The 19030-nt window shown below is 32.8% G+C and overlaps 1 protein-coding gene across 1 annotated transcript; it reads left to right on the forward strand.

The window, feature by feature from the left end:
* Positions 1-237: 237 nt before the first annotated feature.
* Positions 238-17170, forward strand: LOC139484684 (mediator of RNA polymerase II transcription subunit 16-like). Its single transcript, XM_071268547.1, has 8 exons — positions 238-492; positions 3907-4084; positions 5372-5464; positions 6133-6270; positions 7598-8489; positions 9392-9621; positions 13668-13794; positions 16407-17170. Exons 1-8 carry the CDS (start codon positions 362-364, stop codon positions 17114-17116), a joined length of 2499 nt encoding a protein of 832 aa, XP_071124648.1. The 5' UTR covers positions 238-361; the 3' UTR covers positions 17117-17170.
* Positions 17171-19030: the final 1860 nt, after the last annotated feature.

Consider the following 19030-nt stretch of genomic DNA (forward strand, 5'->3'; position numbering starts at 1 on the left):
GCCACCCCTCAGTAAATTACTGTTCCTAAACAACAACAAAACATTTTAGATAGAACTTGCAATAGTGAATGTGGAACTACTACAAGACAAGAAAAGACAAGACAAGACTAGCATCCTGGCCCAATATAATACTTTTATTGTAGAGCAGTGGTCCCAGGATAAATGAAAGACGGTAAAAATCTGTCGAGCGTAGATTTTCGAACGCGTTTTTTATAATGGTAACTTATGACTAAATTTAGAACGCACTTGTAAAAGAAAGAAAATGTCTGTGTCTTCAAAGTGCTTGATAAAAGGTGAAATTTGGTTGGATACAAAACATAAATTTTGACATCGACAGGAGGGAATTGAATATTGGAAAAGGATGGAATTAGTTTACACGGTGGACTGTGATGTTCCTTGCGGAGAGAAAGATTGGATATCAGAGAAAAAGACATGCTGTTCTTTATCACCCCAAAACTTTTTGGCTTTTTCGACCGAAATAACTGTGAATAGGTGAGACATATAGACATTTTTCTTTAGGGAGCTACCATTTGATTTTTATGGGGGGCAAGGATGAAATTTGAAAAAAATAGGCAGGACAGGAGTTTTGAGTAAAAAAAAAAAGGCAGGATGAGAAACTTGTTAAAAAAAAAAAGACAGGATGACAATTTGTGTAAAAAAAGTCAGGATAAACTAGTAAAAAAAAGGCAGGACCAAATAGAGTAAAAAATAAAAAGGCAGGACAGAGATTACCACTAAAACAAAAAGCAGGACAAAATTTTTCATCCTAGCCCCTCCCCCCCCCCCCCCCCCCCCCCCATAAAAATCAAATGGTAGCTCCCTTAGAGGTGTTCATTTTACATTTTTCTGCACTGACATTTGAAATAAGAATCTCAACTCAAATCATTCCAAAAAAGATTAAGATATCTTGAAACAAACAAAAAAGTTAACTTTTATATATTTAGTCCTGTCATGCCTTCAAACTTTCATTGCTCAGATATCCACATGCATGGTGTAGCATAAACCTGGTAGGTCTTTTCAACACTGAACACAACCGAACACCACCTAACACAATAAAATACCATCTAACACAAATATGTTGTTTTCATCTTTATCTGACGAGGGTTAATATGTTCAGTGTTCTAGCCAGGATTTGAAAAGGGCAGGGTGCTAGTTTAATAGTCCAAAAAATTATGACATTTGGCAAGGCTAATTTTTTTTTTTTGGACGCCTTCCTACGACGTTGTTATGTTCATAAGACAACACAATTTGCAATGTTTACCGTAGTTGTATGAAGAAAGCGTAACTGACAGGAAGAAGAAAACCCAAATCAATTTGTTTAAAATATCGTTTTACTTGTTCCGTAAAAAATAGCAAATTCAGACGAAATTAGTCTTTAACTGACGCCAGTTATGATACAAAAATATCAAATCCGGCTGCCATTGTTGATCATATTTACTTCTTCTACGTACTGTGTACAATCCTCAAATGAAGGAACACACCCAAATAAAGAAAGATAACTCAATTTTACTTTTTCGTATCATTGAGATACCTACTTTAGACATGTCTACGATATGTCTACATAATTCTGGGTGTAGAATTTATGTGTTTAGGTCTTTTGAGTTATGGGAAGAGTTAAAGAGGGTCTTAGTACATGTAGTAGCAGTATGGGTAGGATGCCTTTTTGACATCTTTTTCTGTATTCTTCACTTTTGATACAGTTTTTCACTGTTCTGTAAATTTAAACAACTTATTTTGTTTTCTTCATTCAATTACACATTTTCTATTCTTTATTTTTTAATTTAAAGACATTTTATCTATTCTGTAGCATATATACAGACCAGGGTTTCCCCTGGGTCAATTATTTTTTTCGCCACCTCTTTCGCCAAAACAATATATTTTTCGCCACTTTATTATTTTTTTCGCCAAGTAACATAAATATATTTTTCCTGTTGTGCCCTTTTGTACTAAGAAGTAATTTTTACAACAAAACAAAAGCTTTTATCACATGAAATTGATCTCTCATTTCATGTGTAGTCATTACATTGAAGGGTAACTCTCATTCGAGGGGTTGTTCCCAGCCTTTTGGATAGATTTTTTCATAACAACAGTTTTCTTTTCTTGACCATCGTAAATGAAAAAGTTGAGACGTACAACTATGCTTGAAACACGTGCATGTGTCACTCAAACGACTTTATTAAAGTCAAAGGATAAAAGAATTAAAGTTTTAAATCGGAGATTTTTCTTGCTTTTGTCACAACAACAGCTTTCTTTTCAAAACTATCTTTAAAGGGAGAGATGTCAAAAGTTTGCTTCAAACACGTGCGTCGCAAAGATGTAAATAAATTCTGTATGTGACATTTATAGCGGAAGCCATTTGACCATATCATTTTGTGAAACAATATAAGCAACACCTTTATTAATTAGTCCTTTGTTGTCCATAGCTATAAAATGCAATCAGCTGATTATTGATTTTCTGTCTAAATCTTTGAGGTCAAGGTGAATTCCGAGTATTGTCTGATCGGGTAAAGTCCGAGAAACTCGAAAAAATGTAAATAAACAAGATGGAGGAAAATAAATCGGTTTATATATTTCTTTCGCCAAATTCTTTCGCAAATGACGAATTTTTATCGCCACAATTATTATTTTTTCGCAAATTGCGAAAATGGCGACCGCCAGCGGAAACCCTGATACAGACCATGAGCTAATTTATACATGTATTCTTCTACATTTAAAATACTGTCAAAAGAAAATAAAGTACACATGTTATTTTGTTGTATATATATAAATTACATAAACAAACAACATTTACTGTACATCAGATTCCTGACTTAGGACAGGCGGGATTAAACGTTTTAATGGTAAAATTTATACCTGTATAGAGGGATAATCCTTCTATAGTTGTCTAGAGGTATATTTTTTAAGACTTGATTTAAAGCAAAATAGGGCAACACATCATTTTCTAGTTATATTGGCTATAATTTTCAGCATTTATTATAATATATGAATCAATTTGCCTTTTCAGAATCTGAAGGACTATGGGTAATCTCATTATTTGTACACCAAAATGAAAATAACTTTACGTCATTGGTTGAATTTCTATTGTTCATCACGTTGTCAACCAATCTCAATATTTTGCTGTATGCTTTTGGAAATATTACCAAGAATGTATTAGATTCTGAAACGGCGAATTATCAATGATTATTGCACTTAACTAAAAATTGGGATGCCCAGTTTTCTGGGCCTGACTTATACACATTAAAGTCAAGTTCAAAATCCCATTTATATTGAGAAAACAAATGTTTATTATCTATCTTATTTATAGATATACAAACACCTTTTCTTTTTCAATACGTTTTTTAAATTATAGTAATACATGCATGTATACTAAGTCAGGAATCTGATGTTAAATAGTTGTTGTTTGTTGTTCATTAGTGTTTCTCATTTCTTGTTTTTTTATATAGATAAGACCGTTGTTTTTCCAGTGTGAATGGTTTTACACTAGTAATTTTGGGGGGCCTTTCTAGCTTGCTGTTCTGTGTGAGCCAAGGCTCCGTGCTGAAGACTGTACTTTGACCTATAATAGTTTACTTTTATAAATTGTGACTTGGATGGAGAGTTGTCTCATTGGCACTAATACTACATTTTTTATGTCTATGTTCAGATTTTTAAATTTGCCAAGCATGTGCCTCCTTGTAACCTTTGCATCATAAATTAATATTGGAGTTAAGAAGTATGATGTTATTATAATCTCTGGTCAGAGCATTACTTCAACAGACATGTACCTGATATTAGCTTTAGCAAACTAATCCTTGTTGCTATACATTTGTATTATTTATTACATTTTTTTGTTTTCTGCTATACATGTACATATTGTTGTATTTTTGAGTTCTGATTCATTGTTTCTGTTTTGTTTTTTATTTTCAGAGGAGATACACCATTATCAACAACATATGAAGTTAAAGTGATAGATTTAGACAGACCATGGGACTCCTATATTGTCACAGATGGACTATCCGCTGTAACCTGTATGATATGGGACAGAACAGGTCATCGTTTACTTCTGACCACTGTGGATGGTTGTTGTTCTGTATGGTTAATGGAGGTATAGATATGTAATACAATTTCTATAAAGTGATTACGGGAATCAATATATAAGCTACTTGTTTTGTTTCATACACTGTAGAGTCTATATAGCTATGCCAAACTGTTTTAGGACACTTCTGACCTAAAATAAAATTTGACATTTTTGACTCAAAAATTAAAAGCACCTGTTCTGCAGAATGAATTTTTTGTTGACTTTTTGTCAGTCAGACAGACTGACTACACAAGTTCTGAAGATATGATATTTTGCATAGAAAATTAAAAATTATTTTGAAAACAATTATCAGCTACATTTACTTTAAGTCATTAAGTAGTTTAGTCTTCTTTGGTCAGAACAATTTGGTTTTCTTTTTATGTTTAACACAACTTACAGCACACTTGGCTATAGTGGTCAGTGGAAGAGAAAGCTGTAGTATAGAGAGAGAACTGTCAACCTTAAGCCCCTGTCACAGCACACTTGGCTATAGTGGCCAGTGGTAGAGAAAGCTGTAGTATAGAGAGAGAACTGTCAACCTTAAGCCGTAAAACTGTTAAACCTTCATTTCCTTGTCAATTATATTCCAAGTTAAACAAACCTTGTCACAAACTGTTTGAACTCAACACCTCAGGCTAATGTTTACTGAAGATGAACTGCATAAACCACTTATCCACAGAGATTTCTTTTAAAAAAAAGCTTAAGCAGAAAAAAGTATGAATTGAAGACAAGTTAAAAATGTTGTTTAAAGGTGCAGGAATAAATCTTATTCATAAATGTCTACACCTTTTACAATTTTTATGCCCCACCTACAATAGTATAGGGGCATTATGTTTTCTGGTCTGTGCGTCCGTTTGTCTGTTCATCCATCCGTCCGTCGGACCGTTTGTTTGTTCGTTCGTCTGTCCAGTTTCAGGTTAAAGTTTTTGGTCAAGGTAGTTTTTGATGAAGTTGAAGTCCAATCAACCTGAAATTTAGTATATACATTGTATGTTCCTTATCATATGATCTTTCTAATTTTAATGTCAAATTAGAGTTCTGATCCCAATTTCACGGTCCACTGAACATAGAAAATGATAGTACGAGTGGGGCATCCGTGTACTGGGGACACATTCTTGTTTTAAATTAAAATATGTGGTATGTTTGCCAATGAGACAACTTTTCATCATAGTTTAAATGTTGTGGATGTAAGAAATAATAGGTTAATGTAAGGCTTTCAACTATGATTATGGAATCCATAAAAGACCCTGACATGAAAAATGTGGGGTTGTTTAACATGAACAATTGTTAAACATAAGACATACTATTTTGTAGGATTTTTTAGTGAATAAATGGAAGAATATTGGCAAAAGTATACTTCAAGGAGAAGAAATATTGTCAGCTATCTGGTTTCATTCTGGTGTACAGGTAAACACTTTTTTTAATATAATTGGTTTTAATACTGTTGCAATTTTATTTTTATTTTGTGTAGGTATACCTTCTCAATATGCTCCAGATCAAAAGGTCTAATTTTTTGGTGCTGTCAGTAAAATTTAGTAGATAATCTACCCTACAAAGGACCTTAGGGTCAAAAGCAATCTTAATGACACCAACAAAAATATAATTGCAGGAGTATTCAGGACTTAATGTAAAGTATGATATGATGTATAAAAACAGGTATATAGGTTCTGCTTCCAAAAATTTGTTTTGAAGTGAAAATTTCAATATGGATATGAAGAATAGGTTATTTATAACAAGGGTGTCAAGACAGCAGATGAAGGCAGAGGTGTATCTAAGGAGAGCCCCCTCTATAGTTGTTTTCACATGTTCAACTCTTGTTTCTGATCATGACTGTTGCTTTGTTTGCAGACCATGTCCCCCTCATCCTGGATTTTCATCCTTTAGACACACAATTTTGAGAGAATATCAATATGATTTCAGCAAATAAGAACGTGAGAAGCTGAAGCCATTTTATGAATCAAAATGTTATCTAAACAATCAGACATACTAGTTCTGAGTTATTAAGAATTGGAAAAAAATATTGTATAAAATATGTGTAATCATGTCTTTTGTACAAGTAGAAATTATACTTTCAGGTAATTTTCAACCCAGATAAAAAAGATACAAATTCTTACATGGAAAAGTTTCAAAAATCGAAATCATTCAGTCCAACATTAACAAAGTTTGGTGGAAAAGCAGAAGATGGATGGTTGGTTCTCACTGCTACAGGACTAGTAGGTTAAATTTTCTTATTGTGTATATTTAATAGATCAAATCTTCTCTCAATATTATTTTGTTATTTGAAAATCTTAGCTTAAAAAACTAATGTAGTTTAACCTTGTCACATGTGCCTGTATCAACCAAGGAACCTTGCCAGATGTGCCTGTATCAAATCAGGAACCTTGCAAGTGACTTCTTAAGTTATATCGTAATGTTTTATTTTTGTTTTAAGCAATTTGGTTATGTCATTTAATGGGAGATATTTTGTAATTTTGTTGAACTTTTGAAAATTAGGCAGTAATTATATAAGTATACAACCTTTGCTTTGAATTGTTGAAAATCGGTTGTCTTCCAGATTTTCTCTTTGATTTTATTTTTGTGTGTTCCTTTTGTATCTCATCTGCTTATTAAAATGATTCATTTCTTATTTATATTAGAAATGGAAAGACATTAATTGCGCTAGAGTCTAAACAGTTACAACTCCAAATAAAATCAATTGTTGAAGAGTATTAAAGAAAATGTCCTAATGTTCTGTCAATTAATGCTTAGGCTATCTAAGACTGGGGGATGGAAAAACCTTATAAATGTTTATATTAATCAACAGTTTTATTAAATCTATTATTCTACATGAGAAATTAATCAAATACACTGTTTGCATTATAGTAACTATGATTGAATTTGAGTTGTCTTTCTTGGTTCAGTTTTAATCTAACTGTTCTATCAGGTTGCATGTATTTAATTTTTTAAAAAGGGGATTGGATCGGAGGGAGTATTTAATATCATTGACAAATCAATTAAACAACTGCATTTAATTATACTTTCAAATAATATTGAGGATATTTTCCATTAAGTTGTAATTTTAAGTTTCTGTATGAGTCCACATAGGAGGAGCATTACATTTTTTCAGTCAGTCCTTCTGTCTGTCCATTTGTACGTCTATCCTGCTTCAAGTTAAAATTTTTGGTCAAGGTAGTTTTTAATGAAGTTGAAAAGTCCAATTCAACTTGAAACTAAGTACATTTACACATGTTCCCTATGATATAATCTTTGTAATTTAAATGCCAAATTAGAGTTTTTACCTCAATTTCATGGTCCATTGCAGAGTTCTTGAAAAGTGGTGGTCCTAAGGTTTTGACCACTAAAATTTGCAAAGGACCGGCACAATTTCAGTATTTTGCAATAGAAATAATAGTGAATATCAGCATATGTCCCTCAAGGACCAACAGGGGAAAAAAGATTTCAAGAACTCTGCCATTGAACAAAGAAAATGAGAATGCGAGGTAGACATCAATGTACTATAGACACTTTCTTGTTAAAGTTTAATCTTGATATCTATTGTAGGTCCAAGCAGGCATCATTAATCAACTTGATCAAAGTGTGGAGTATGTTCAGGAATGTTTAGGTAAATCTTACAACAGACTCAACATAGCAAGTATGGGGCACACTGGTAATGGTGATGTCATGATAGCAACCACTGATGGTCAATTGTCGTCTGCCATACAATGCCACCTGGTCTCATTAAGTCTAAATGGTACCTGTGCAAAGATTGAAATCCGTGCTGGAGCGAGTCTTCACATGAAAAGTCAGATTGAGTACGGGAGCAGTAGTACTCAGAGGATGATGATCACAAACGTCGAGTTTATAAACATGGACTCCAGCGACACATTGATACTCTGTTGTGGTAGTCATGGTTACAGTTGTATGGAAGTCTGGCAGCTACTTGAACAACACATGCCATTGAACAAATTGTTCCCTATACCACAGACACAAGATGCTGGCTTCAAAATTCCTAAATGGATGCATAAAGCTACAATTCAACATGCTTCCTATTTAACTTCTATAGCTAATCCAAGATTACCCATGATTCTAAGTAACCAAATGGAACCAGGGTTTTCTCCATACATTGCTGTATCATATCGGGATGGAAGTATCAAATTTATTCATAGATTCACACATCAAGTTTTGCAATCAAGTTCAGATATCTTACAAAGACAGATTCAAGGCTTTAGTCCAAGCAAGAGACAGAAAACCGCGGCTCATATAACTAACTTGATTCAGACCTTAAGTGGATGTGGACTGATAGCCGTACATGATGGGCAGATATCTGTGTTAAAGGTTTATAATGTGAGAGATGTAAGCATGACGATGGCCTCACTTCATGTGTGTTTGTTGTTAGAATATGCCATGATTACAGGTCAGGATTGGTGGGATATTTTATTAGCAGTCAAACCAGGTTAGTTTTGTATAATAAAATTGAGAATGGAAATGGGGAATGTGTCAAAGAGACAACAACCTGACCAAATAAAAAACAACAGCAGAGGGTCACCAACAGGTCTTCAATGTAGCGAGAAATTCCTGCACCCGGAGGCGTATATTGAATTGATAAATGCCTTTCTTAGATCAATATGTTATCAGTATTGAACATATATATATATATATCAATTGGATCTCAGATTCAACCTTTATTGCAAGCAGGAATAATAATGGAAGTCAATTTCTGGTAAAAAAAAATATTGACAAAAAGCAATTTGTTGCATCATTGTTACAGCTAAACATGCTAATGGAATTTTTTTATGATGATGATATTACTCAGTTAGTGTAACCAAGACAAATCCAGGGAATGAACTAGTTCCTGATATTATTCAGTCATATAGAAAATCATGTGCCGATGACACATGTATGTGCCTTAATGAGAAATCTGAGTTTATTAGGCCAAAAATACACTTTTAATATTATGATACCAGTTTTTGTAAACGATAAATTAATTGCGTCTACATAAAGCTTTTTCTTGGATTAATCTTCTTACAGGTATGATTGAAGTCCAAATTTTGTACATGATCTAATAATATTTACAAAGTTAGCATGGTAAAGGACAACATTATTTAATTTGTAGTGCTCTTTAAAAATTTGGATACGAGCAAAGTCAGTTTAGAAGTTGACCAAATTGATATCCTTGCAACTTTCCCATGTTCCTTTTTTTCATCTTTGTCCTTTGTTTTTGGGTAGATACTTGTATCATTAGCACACGTAGCAGTCGTACCACATTGATTTCAATATTATGAACAAGTTATGTCTCATCAGGAAATATCTTCCTGGTCAAAGGTTATTGCTATCACAAAACTGTATAAATTTCAGGTATGATTGAAAACATTTGTCAGAAGTTGACAGAAACACACAGCAAGCAGGCAGTAGCTACACAAGAAGTATTCAGTCAACGTCTGCTTGCCCTGAAGATGGCGCTGTATTGCTGTAGTAGTGTTGGCCACCAGAAGGCCACAGACTGTCACACCAAACTTGTCCTCTTGTCACTGTATGCTGTGTTTAAAGCATTACTCAGACCAAAGAATGTTACTATTCAGGATGTGGTAGGGCTTAATCATTAATTTCATATAACTTTCATGACATTTTAAGTCTGTTTATGAATTTAGAAAAGCAATAGATAAGATATGATAAGAAAACATTATTTGATTGGAATATATTTTGGTATGAATCACAAGCTTTATTGAGCTTTTGTCCAAATTTATAGTGGGCATGTATCAATGTGAGATCCAAATTTGGGACTTTTGACTTCTGAAATGATTTCATCTGAATCTGTATTTTTTTCATAAGCATTGAGAAAAATATTCTTTATTTAAAATCATCCATGAAACCATAATTTTTTTTAATTTTTTTTTTCAATTTCAGTAATTAGTCTTAAATCATATTTAGCTCAGTTGACTGTGAAAAGCTAATGTCAGCTTATTTCATCATTTGGTTTTCCTTGTATGTTAGCTTCTCATATTTATACCCCCGCTTTAAATATTTTTCTTACAGGGCTATTTCAAACGTGAGGGTTTCCTAATTGCACCTATTTTGACAGGTTTTTTTATACGTCTGCAAAAAAATTTGCAGTCATATATTGGTATCACATTGTCGTCTGCGTCGCCGAAGACGGATGGTTTCCAGATAATAACTTAAGTTTAAATTAACAGAAATCAATAAAATTGTAACACAAGTTTGATAACCACTAAAGGAAGTTTGGGATTGATTTTGGAGTTTTGTTACCAATGGTTTAGGAATAAGTGGCCAAAAAGGGGTTTAAATAAGCATTTTTATTGGTTTTTGCTCAATAACTTTAGTATAAGTGAATAGAAATCTATGAAATTTAAACACAAAGTTCATGACCTCAAGAGGAAGGTTGGGATTGATTTTGGGGTTTTTGGTCTCAACAGTTTAGGAATTAGGTTTCATCTTACATCTTACAGATTATGTAATAAAATTCTACTGTTCGCAATCAAAGTTTTACTGTTCAGGGTGTTGAAATTATTGGGGGTTATTAAAATAATGATACTTAATTAAAGAAGTGATTTTTTGGAAAGAAATTGAGGTATGATACATAAACAAGTGATTTGTATGTCATTATCCTAGATTCACTACAAGGTCATCACCTGACATGACCCGGTCATCCTATCAACACAGATGTTGGTTCTGATAATTTTAGCAACATAATTAGTCCCTGGATCATTAGTATCCTATATTTAAATCTACAATAAAATTAAATCACTTGGTCCAAGTACACAGTTATATCGTAGTGCATTTCTTTTAGATAATAAATGAAAATTTAAAAAATCCCACCTGCGCTTTCTCAATGATATTTTTACAGTGTGTTGTACTACTTTTGGGACAAATTATATCAAAATTATAGAAAACTTCATCAGCTCTAACTCAAAATATGGACAATTTTATGTTAAGGGGGTCTTGAAGTGCTAATTTTTCAGGTGGACCTAATCACTACTTTACATTAAAATTTATGACCCAATTTTTTTAAAGTGTCATTTCACCCCCCTACTTGCTATATGAGGCATAAAATTTGGAAGGGGTATAAAAAAAATTGGCAAGTAACACACTGTCCTCAATAAGGACTATATTCGTGGACAACGAAAATCAAAGGACTATAACTGTGTACTTGGACCACTTAGTCTAGTGATTAATTTTTACTACTTTAATAGGTGATTATAAAAGAAAGACAACACTTACTTCCAACCTTTATGGACGTAATGTTACTTAAATCAGTGATTTACAAAATCACTCATTTAAGTAATTCCCCTGACTGTAGGAATTAGGGGCCAAACAGGGCATAAATAAGTATTTGTTTGGTTTTTGCACAATTACTTTAGAATAAGTAAATAGAAATCTATGAAATTTAAACTCAAGGTTCATGACCACAAAAAGAAGGTTGGGATTGATTTTGGGGTTTTTGGTCTCAACAGTTTAGGAATTAGGGGCCAAAAAGAGGCACAAGTTAGCATTTTTCTTGGTTTTCGCACTATAACTTTAGTATTAGTAAATAGAAATTTATGAAATTTAACTCATTCGCCCCCAAGAGATTTCTGGCAAATCAGGCATTTTCAAAAATTTGCAATCATATGCAAATTATATGCAAATTAGCAGACTCTTGATGCTGTAACTGATGCTCATCTATTTTATATAAAAACTATATATTGAGATTTAGGGGCAGATATCATGGGTTGGGGGTGGGGTGGTAGATGGAAGATTTTCTCCTGGGTTTGAACCCACCCCCACTGAAAAAATGGTAATTTTCCATCTATTTTCCGATTTTAAAACGACCTTGAGAGGTGAACATTGACCAGACTGTGTTCCTTTGTCATACAAGTCTTACCCTATAGTTACTGTAGTCCATTCATGCCAACTGGGAGTATATGGGACTTAGGTTTCTTGCTGGCGAATTTTATTGTCAAGTCAGGCCTGCCTTAATGTCTGTTTTTACGGATTTTTAACAACACGGTGACCTAGCTTTTACAGACTAGTTTCCTAAAGGCCATATTATACCTCTTTGTGTTCCTATACCACCTATGCATGCATTTACGATAATAGTTTATACCTACAATGACTACCAGTTACGTAGTGGCCATTAAAAGATGCCCACCCCCACCTGATTTTGGCTACTTTTCACGTTTTTCCGATTTTGAACTCTTAAACGGTTTTCAAAGTGCCATATTTTCTTAAAAAGACGTCTGAGAAGAGTTTTTGGACCATGATCTGCTTGATTGAAGTCCCTGCTATCATGACAGTTCAGGTGGGGCAGTTCAAAAAAGGTATGGAGAGTCATACGGGCCATCAAAGAATGGTTGTCGCCATCACGCCTACAGGCGGGATTGGGGGTTAAAGGGTTAAACAAAAGGTTCATGACCACAAAAGGAAGGTTGAGATTGGTTTTGGGGGTTTTGGTCTTAACAGTTTAGAAATAAGGGGCCAAAAAGGGGCACAAATAAGCATTTTTCTTGATTTTCGTACTATAACTTTAGTAAAAGTAAATAGAAATCAATGAAATTTGAACACATGGTTTTTAATCACGAAAGAAAGGTTGGGATTGATTTTGGGAGTTTTGGTCCCAACATTTTATATTTAGGAATAAGGGACCAACATTAAACTTCATAAATTGAAATATAGGGGTTAATTGATATGCTGAATCTAACCGTGTAATTAGATTCTTAATTTTTGGTCCTGTTTTCAAATTGGTCCACATTAAGGTCCAAAGGGTCCAAAATTAAACTTAGTTTAATATTAACAAAAATAGAATTCTTGGGGTTCTTTGATATGTTGAATCTAAACATGTGCTTAGATTTTTGATTATGGGCCTAGTTTTCAAGTTGGTCCAGATCGAGGTCCAAAATTAAAGTTTGTTTGATTTCAACAAAAATTGAATGTATGGGTTTCTTTGATATGCTTCATGTAACCATGTATTAAGGTTTTGATGTTTGGGCCGGCGGGGCCTTTATCAAATTGGTCCACATTGAGTGCTAAAGGGTCCAAAATTGAACTTCATCAAAATTTGAATTCTTTGGGTTATTTGATATGCTGAATCTACCGTGTATATAGATTTTGGATATTGGACAATAATAGGTAAATGTCCAATTTAACTTTAGACCACATTCATTCTGTGTCAGAAACCTAGCTATTTTGTGTCAAATATTTATTCACAATCCAAATTCAGAGCTGTATCAAGCTTGAATGGTGTGTCAATACTTGCCCAACTGTTCAGGATTCAACCTCTGTGGTCGTATAAAGCTGCGCCCTGACTTTTGCAATAGAATGCAATACACGAAATAGTTCAGGAAAATAAGGTTGTTCTCAGTCTTAGGAATGTCAGAATTTTTTTTTACTTCTTAATTATGGTGATTTCTAAAACAAAGAATGTTACAGATTTTATTCTTAGCATCATCATACAATCCAGGAAGAATATGGTATATACCAATTATATGTTGTTCTCATGGAGGTCTGATTTACTGTAAAATTATATTTTTACAGCCTGTTACATTGGTAATTGCTCCTTCATAAATAATCCATACATAAATTACTGTAACTAGTCACAACCATGATAAATTGTACATGTTGTATGCTTTTATTTTAGAGCCCCTCAGAGAGATTGAATCTTATGTGTCTAAAATCTAAAGATGGAGATCTAGAAAGTTTGGTAGTCAAATTTGAAGTAGAAGAATTTCTGATAGATACAAGAAAAGTGTCTGGAAATCCAAATGGTATGAAAAATAATAATAGATATAAAATAAAAGCTAGATAAATTGGTCAATACATCACTATTTAGCAGTTACATTACATATAATCAGATTATTTTTTACTGTCTGATGATGATATATGGCTTTGATTTTAAGATAGATATATAATTATATTGTGTAATGCTATTATCACAAACGTCATTTGTCATGTATGATTAATATTTAGCTCACTTACAAGTGTCTGGTGAACAGCTTACAAAATAACACAATCAGTATCATGAAGGGAGTGAAAGCGTCTTATTTCAATCCATTGGTTGAATTGTGTTTGTTACATTAGTATGATATAGGGGTTGGGCATATAGGGATAATCATGTTTCTATATGGATTAGTATACTTGTAGCTCACACATGGCCATATGAGCTTTTGCCATCATTTGTCATCCATTATCATAAACTTTAAGAATCACAGATCAAGTTTTAATTTAGTGGCGTCACTTTTACAGATTTTAAATTATCCCCCTTTATAACATTATATGTTGGTGGGGGCATCATCTAGTTTAGTTTAAACATATTTTATTTACTGAATTAAAGCAAAATGGATTGGACACAAGTAAATCATACTTATGAAGTTTCTCCATACTACAATATAAAGTTACAATAATAGTATAATCCAATGACTGAAACAGTTTATAGATTATAAATTTATAATACTAGCTTTCATAGGTAAAAAGTGGAGAGAGAGAGAAAGTTTGAAAAGTCCTATAATTCTGTGATGATGACGTGTGTGTTTATGATGATTATGATGTTCTGTGATGATGACGTGTGTGTTTATGATGATTATGATGTTCTGTGCCAGTAACTATAACTCATCACATGGACACATGGACACATTCTCCAACTTCAATAAAGAAATGAATTGATAAGATTTCTATTATAATTAAGGAATGCTCACACAAATGTGTTGAACAAGCATGTGTTGTTCTTATTAAGCTCAACAATACATTGGAAACTCACTATGGAAATAACTTAATAATTTTAATCCTATGGTAGAAATCGTTTTAGGATTAATAGGATAAGATTAAAAGGGTGGTTCGTAACATTAATGTGTCAAACACTTTTTTACTGACATCATTGTACATGTAGCAATATCTGTATTTGTATTAAATGACATATTAAATGTAATAAGCTTAAAGTCATATGAAACCTCAAATTAAAAAAATTATGCATGTTTTCTTATTACTAAATGGATAGTTTTCATTATACAACTTATGTATATATACTTTTTTCTGAGGAAAATTCTTTAATTTTCCACATTAAGAAAAAGTTTACTTAGTTTTAATAGCTTGCTTCCAGGAAGCAATTCGCCGACATATTTTCTGTATGCATAGTGACCTGAACGTAACCCTCCTCGTAAAAATCTGGTGAACGCAATATGCATGGATCTGTCATTAAAATAAACAATTATCTGATTGTACATGTTAAACATGTGCTCAATACCCATGCTTTTTGTTACATATGTATTTGTTTACAAGGTGACAATCGGTATACTTCGGCTTCAAAACACGGCATTTAATGAGCAGCCATATTTGTTAAATCATAACAGACGGAGAGAAAAAAAATGACGATTATACGATATATTTTGCATAAAAAATGATAATACCGTGCACAGAGGACTAAGTTTATGATATATAAGAATTGGATAAACATTATTTTTCACCACTTCCTCGTTTCATATGACTTGAAGATTAAGTCGTGAATTTATACATACTAATCACTAATAGCATCAAATTATGGCATTACTTCTAATGACAACCAATGTATACATACTAATCACTAATAGCATCACATTATGGCATTACTTCTAATGACAACCAATTTTCATAGATTAAGAGAAAATTGTATTTTTGTAGATATTTGATTTTCTATCCTAAAAATTCTCCAATTTTGACCTTTCTTTAATAACAATGTTGCTTTAAAAAAGTAATATCACAAGAAACTGAAAAGTTTCCCAATAAAAAAAAATATTATGAACTAAACAAGATTTCAATTCATGCTTGAATAAGTTTGTATTTTAATGGAGAAAGAAAACAGGAACCACAGAGTGAAATCATGCCATGATCCAGTTATAGCTATTTGAATGTAGTATAGGCTTATAAGACAATAAAAATACCAACAGAATTAATACAGATGATTAAAAAAAATATCAAAAATGAAAAAAACAAGAAACAGCAAAACCTATCTTGACTTAGTTTCAGCACTTCATGTAGATGATGTAGAAAAATTACTGTATGACAGATTGAATAAATGTCAGTTTGGAAATTATTGGAAAAGTTTTATGATTCAGTAAAGATGTGAAACATATATTCTATAGAAATATTTCATTTGTTTGTGATGGGCAAAATAGCTGAAAAGCTAAAACAATTTTCAGAAATTGGCATCCAAGTTCTAATGAATGTCAACTAGAATTGATAAATAATTTTCACGGTCAACCCAAAAATATTTTACTTTTATTTTTTGTCTATTTTTGATTTTTAAACTGAAAATTACATTAGATTTATCATTATCTACACATATTATGTTTTTTACATTACAGCAAATGTGATGATTAATTATAATTAATGCACTTGTTTATTTCAGTGGCACTGCAGTCAATACAGCCATTGATCCAGTGGGTGGCAGATTTCACCTTACATCTCTTGGCATCCATACCACTGTTTCAGTCGTACAACAACTTCCCTGGAGCATCGTTACTCAGTGACAACCTGATACTTAACATTTTACGAGAATTGATTATCGTCATACGTATCTGGGGTATCATATGTCCGTCATGTCAACCTGTCTTCACCACAGCATCAACTCTAGACTGCCTACCGCACCTCTTCAAATTGTTAACAAAGGCATGGTTATGTTGTAAAGAAAACGTCAAACTTGATCTGGACGAAGAACTTTTAGATGAATGTCTAGTATTGCCCAGTAAAATGCTAGTTCCAGGTATTAATCAAAGTTTTCGGTTATCAAATGAAGGATACAGTTTGTTTTTACAACAATTTCCACAAATGATGACTCTAGATGAAGAACCTGATTATCTGTATAACATTAAGAAAACTAATTCCATGTTTATTCCCGATGGATTAATAGAAAACCATCAACATCATGACATTGTTCGCCAAATTCACCTGGGTGTGAAACTATCATCATTAGTTAGGCAGTGCTGTAGATGTGGGGCGTTCTCATTGTTGTCAAGTGTGGCGAAGTCATCAATCATGAAGGCGTGGGAACAAAGATGGCAGAAAAGTTGTCTTTGTGGCGGACACTGGAAACTACATCCACCTAATACTACACATTGACATTTTATATTACATTTTGTAAATTTTCAAATATAAAGATTAGATGTTGTATAACTTTGTTTAAGCCAAAGCAATATTTCTTTCAAAGTTTAGATCATAGAGAGTTCTGTTTTAAGAGGTTTTTGTCTCGCCTGCAATGAAAGTTGTGGAAGGTAAGACATGGGTATTGTTTTTCTGGTGAGGATGACAGCCTCAATAATTGTTAAAAGTTTTCTGTTTGAATATAAAAAAGAAGATGTGGTATGATTACCAATGAGACAACTATACACAAGGGAACAAATGACACAGAAATTAACAACTATAGGTCACCGTACAACCTTCAAGAACAAGCAAAGCTGATACAGCATAGTCATGAAATGACAAATGTAAAACAACTCAAACGAGAAAACTAATGGGCTTATTCATGTTCAAACAAAAAAATGAAAAACAAATATGTTACACAGGGGAATATACTTACATTAGTTTGATAAGAACTACTTGTGATAGATCAATGATATTTTGTATGAAGTTGCATTACTATCAGTACATATCAGTTTCAGGACTATCTTAAGGCCTTGCCCCCAAAGTCATGGTATGGGGAGTAAACTATCACGCAAGTTACAATGTTATATCTGTATCTCTGCTGTTATAGTTTTGAATGAACATTTTATGAACAATTATTATTAATGCCAGGGGATAGGATAAACTTTGTGTTACTGTTTGTTTATGCCCCACCTTCATTATGTTTTCTGGTCTGTGCATCCCTTTGTTTGTTCATCCTTCTGTCCAGATTCAGGTTTAAGTTTTTGGTCAAGGTAATTTTTATGTAGTTGAAGTTCGAACAACTTGAAACTTAGTACATATGTTCCTTATGATAATGCTTTTTCTAATTTTACTGCCAAATAAGAGTTTGTATCCAAATTTCACGGTCCATTGAAAATAGAAAATGATAGTGTGAGTGGGGCATCCTTGTACTATAAACACATTATTGTTTTTACAAGAATTTGACAAAATTAACATCACTTTGACTGAAATTTTATGCTTTAAATCTGGTGGAGTTCTATTTTATAACAAGACCTTTATCTGTGTTGATTCATGCAATTGATTGAGGTAACATGTATACTGGAGCATAACTTATCATTCCAAGACCAAATGATATCATTCACTTCAATAAGAGCCAAGAAAAGTTTGTCTCAAATTTTCCTTGCACAATGAGTGGTTCAAACTGTTAGCAAATAGGAAGTTGTTACACCATAGATGTAATACATGTGTATTTGCTTTCAGCTACAACTCATAATCATCATCCTGCAGACCAAATATCTAATCATTCTCTTTCATAGGAGCAAATCAAAAGATGAAATTTTTTCTGTAGCGAGTGTTGTAAATATTCAAACTATTAGCAAACGAAACAGGAAATGGGTACACGGTCAATGTATAAATTGCCTACTCCCTTCAACATGATGAACCTGCATATCATATATTAATTTATACCATCACAAATGAAATAAGAAAAGTTTGACAATTGATGGATGTATGAAAAGGAGTCTAGCAGATACAAGACCGGTATTCGCCATCGGTGACGCAGGTATTGAATTATTTCTATTTAAAAAGGACTCACTTTTCAAAATAAGATCATACTCAATGAAAAATCGACAATCCAGGTAAAAGTTACGCAAGGTGAACAGTTTATGCACAGGAAGGGGGAGTCTTTTTCTATATAATTGTACAAATATCTCAATGAAGTGCAATTTCAAGAGGTAATAAACATTGGTAGAATTTTAACAGGTCATCAATCTTCATCTTCTATTAAGATGTCTGTAAAAAATGATTATCTATTTTTCCTTCAGCAAATCTGTAAGAGAGTAAGTAAAAATAAAAACTGCACATTGTTTTTAAATTTTATTCTTTTTTGCACCATTTTTGCATTTTAAAAAT

Source organism: Mytilus edulis, chromosome 8, assembly GCF_963676685.1.
Source record: "Mytilus edulis chromosome 8, xbMytEdul2.2, whole genome shotgun sequence".
NCBI classification, from domain to species: Eukaryota; Metazoa; Mollusca; class Bivalvia; order Mytilida; family Mytilidae; genus Mytilus; species Mytilus edulis.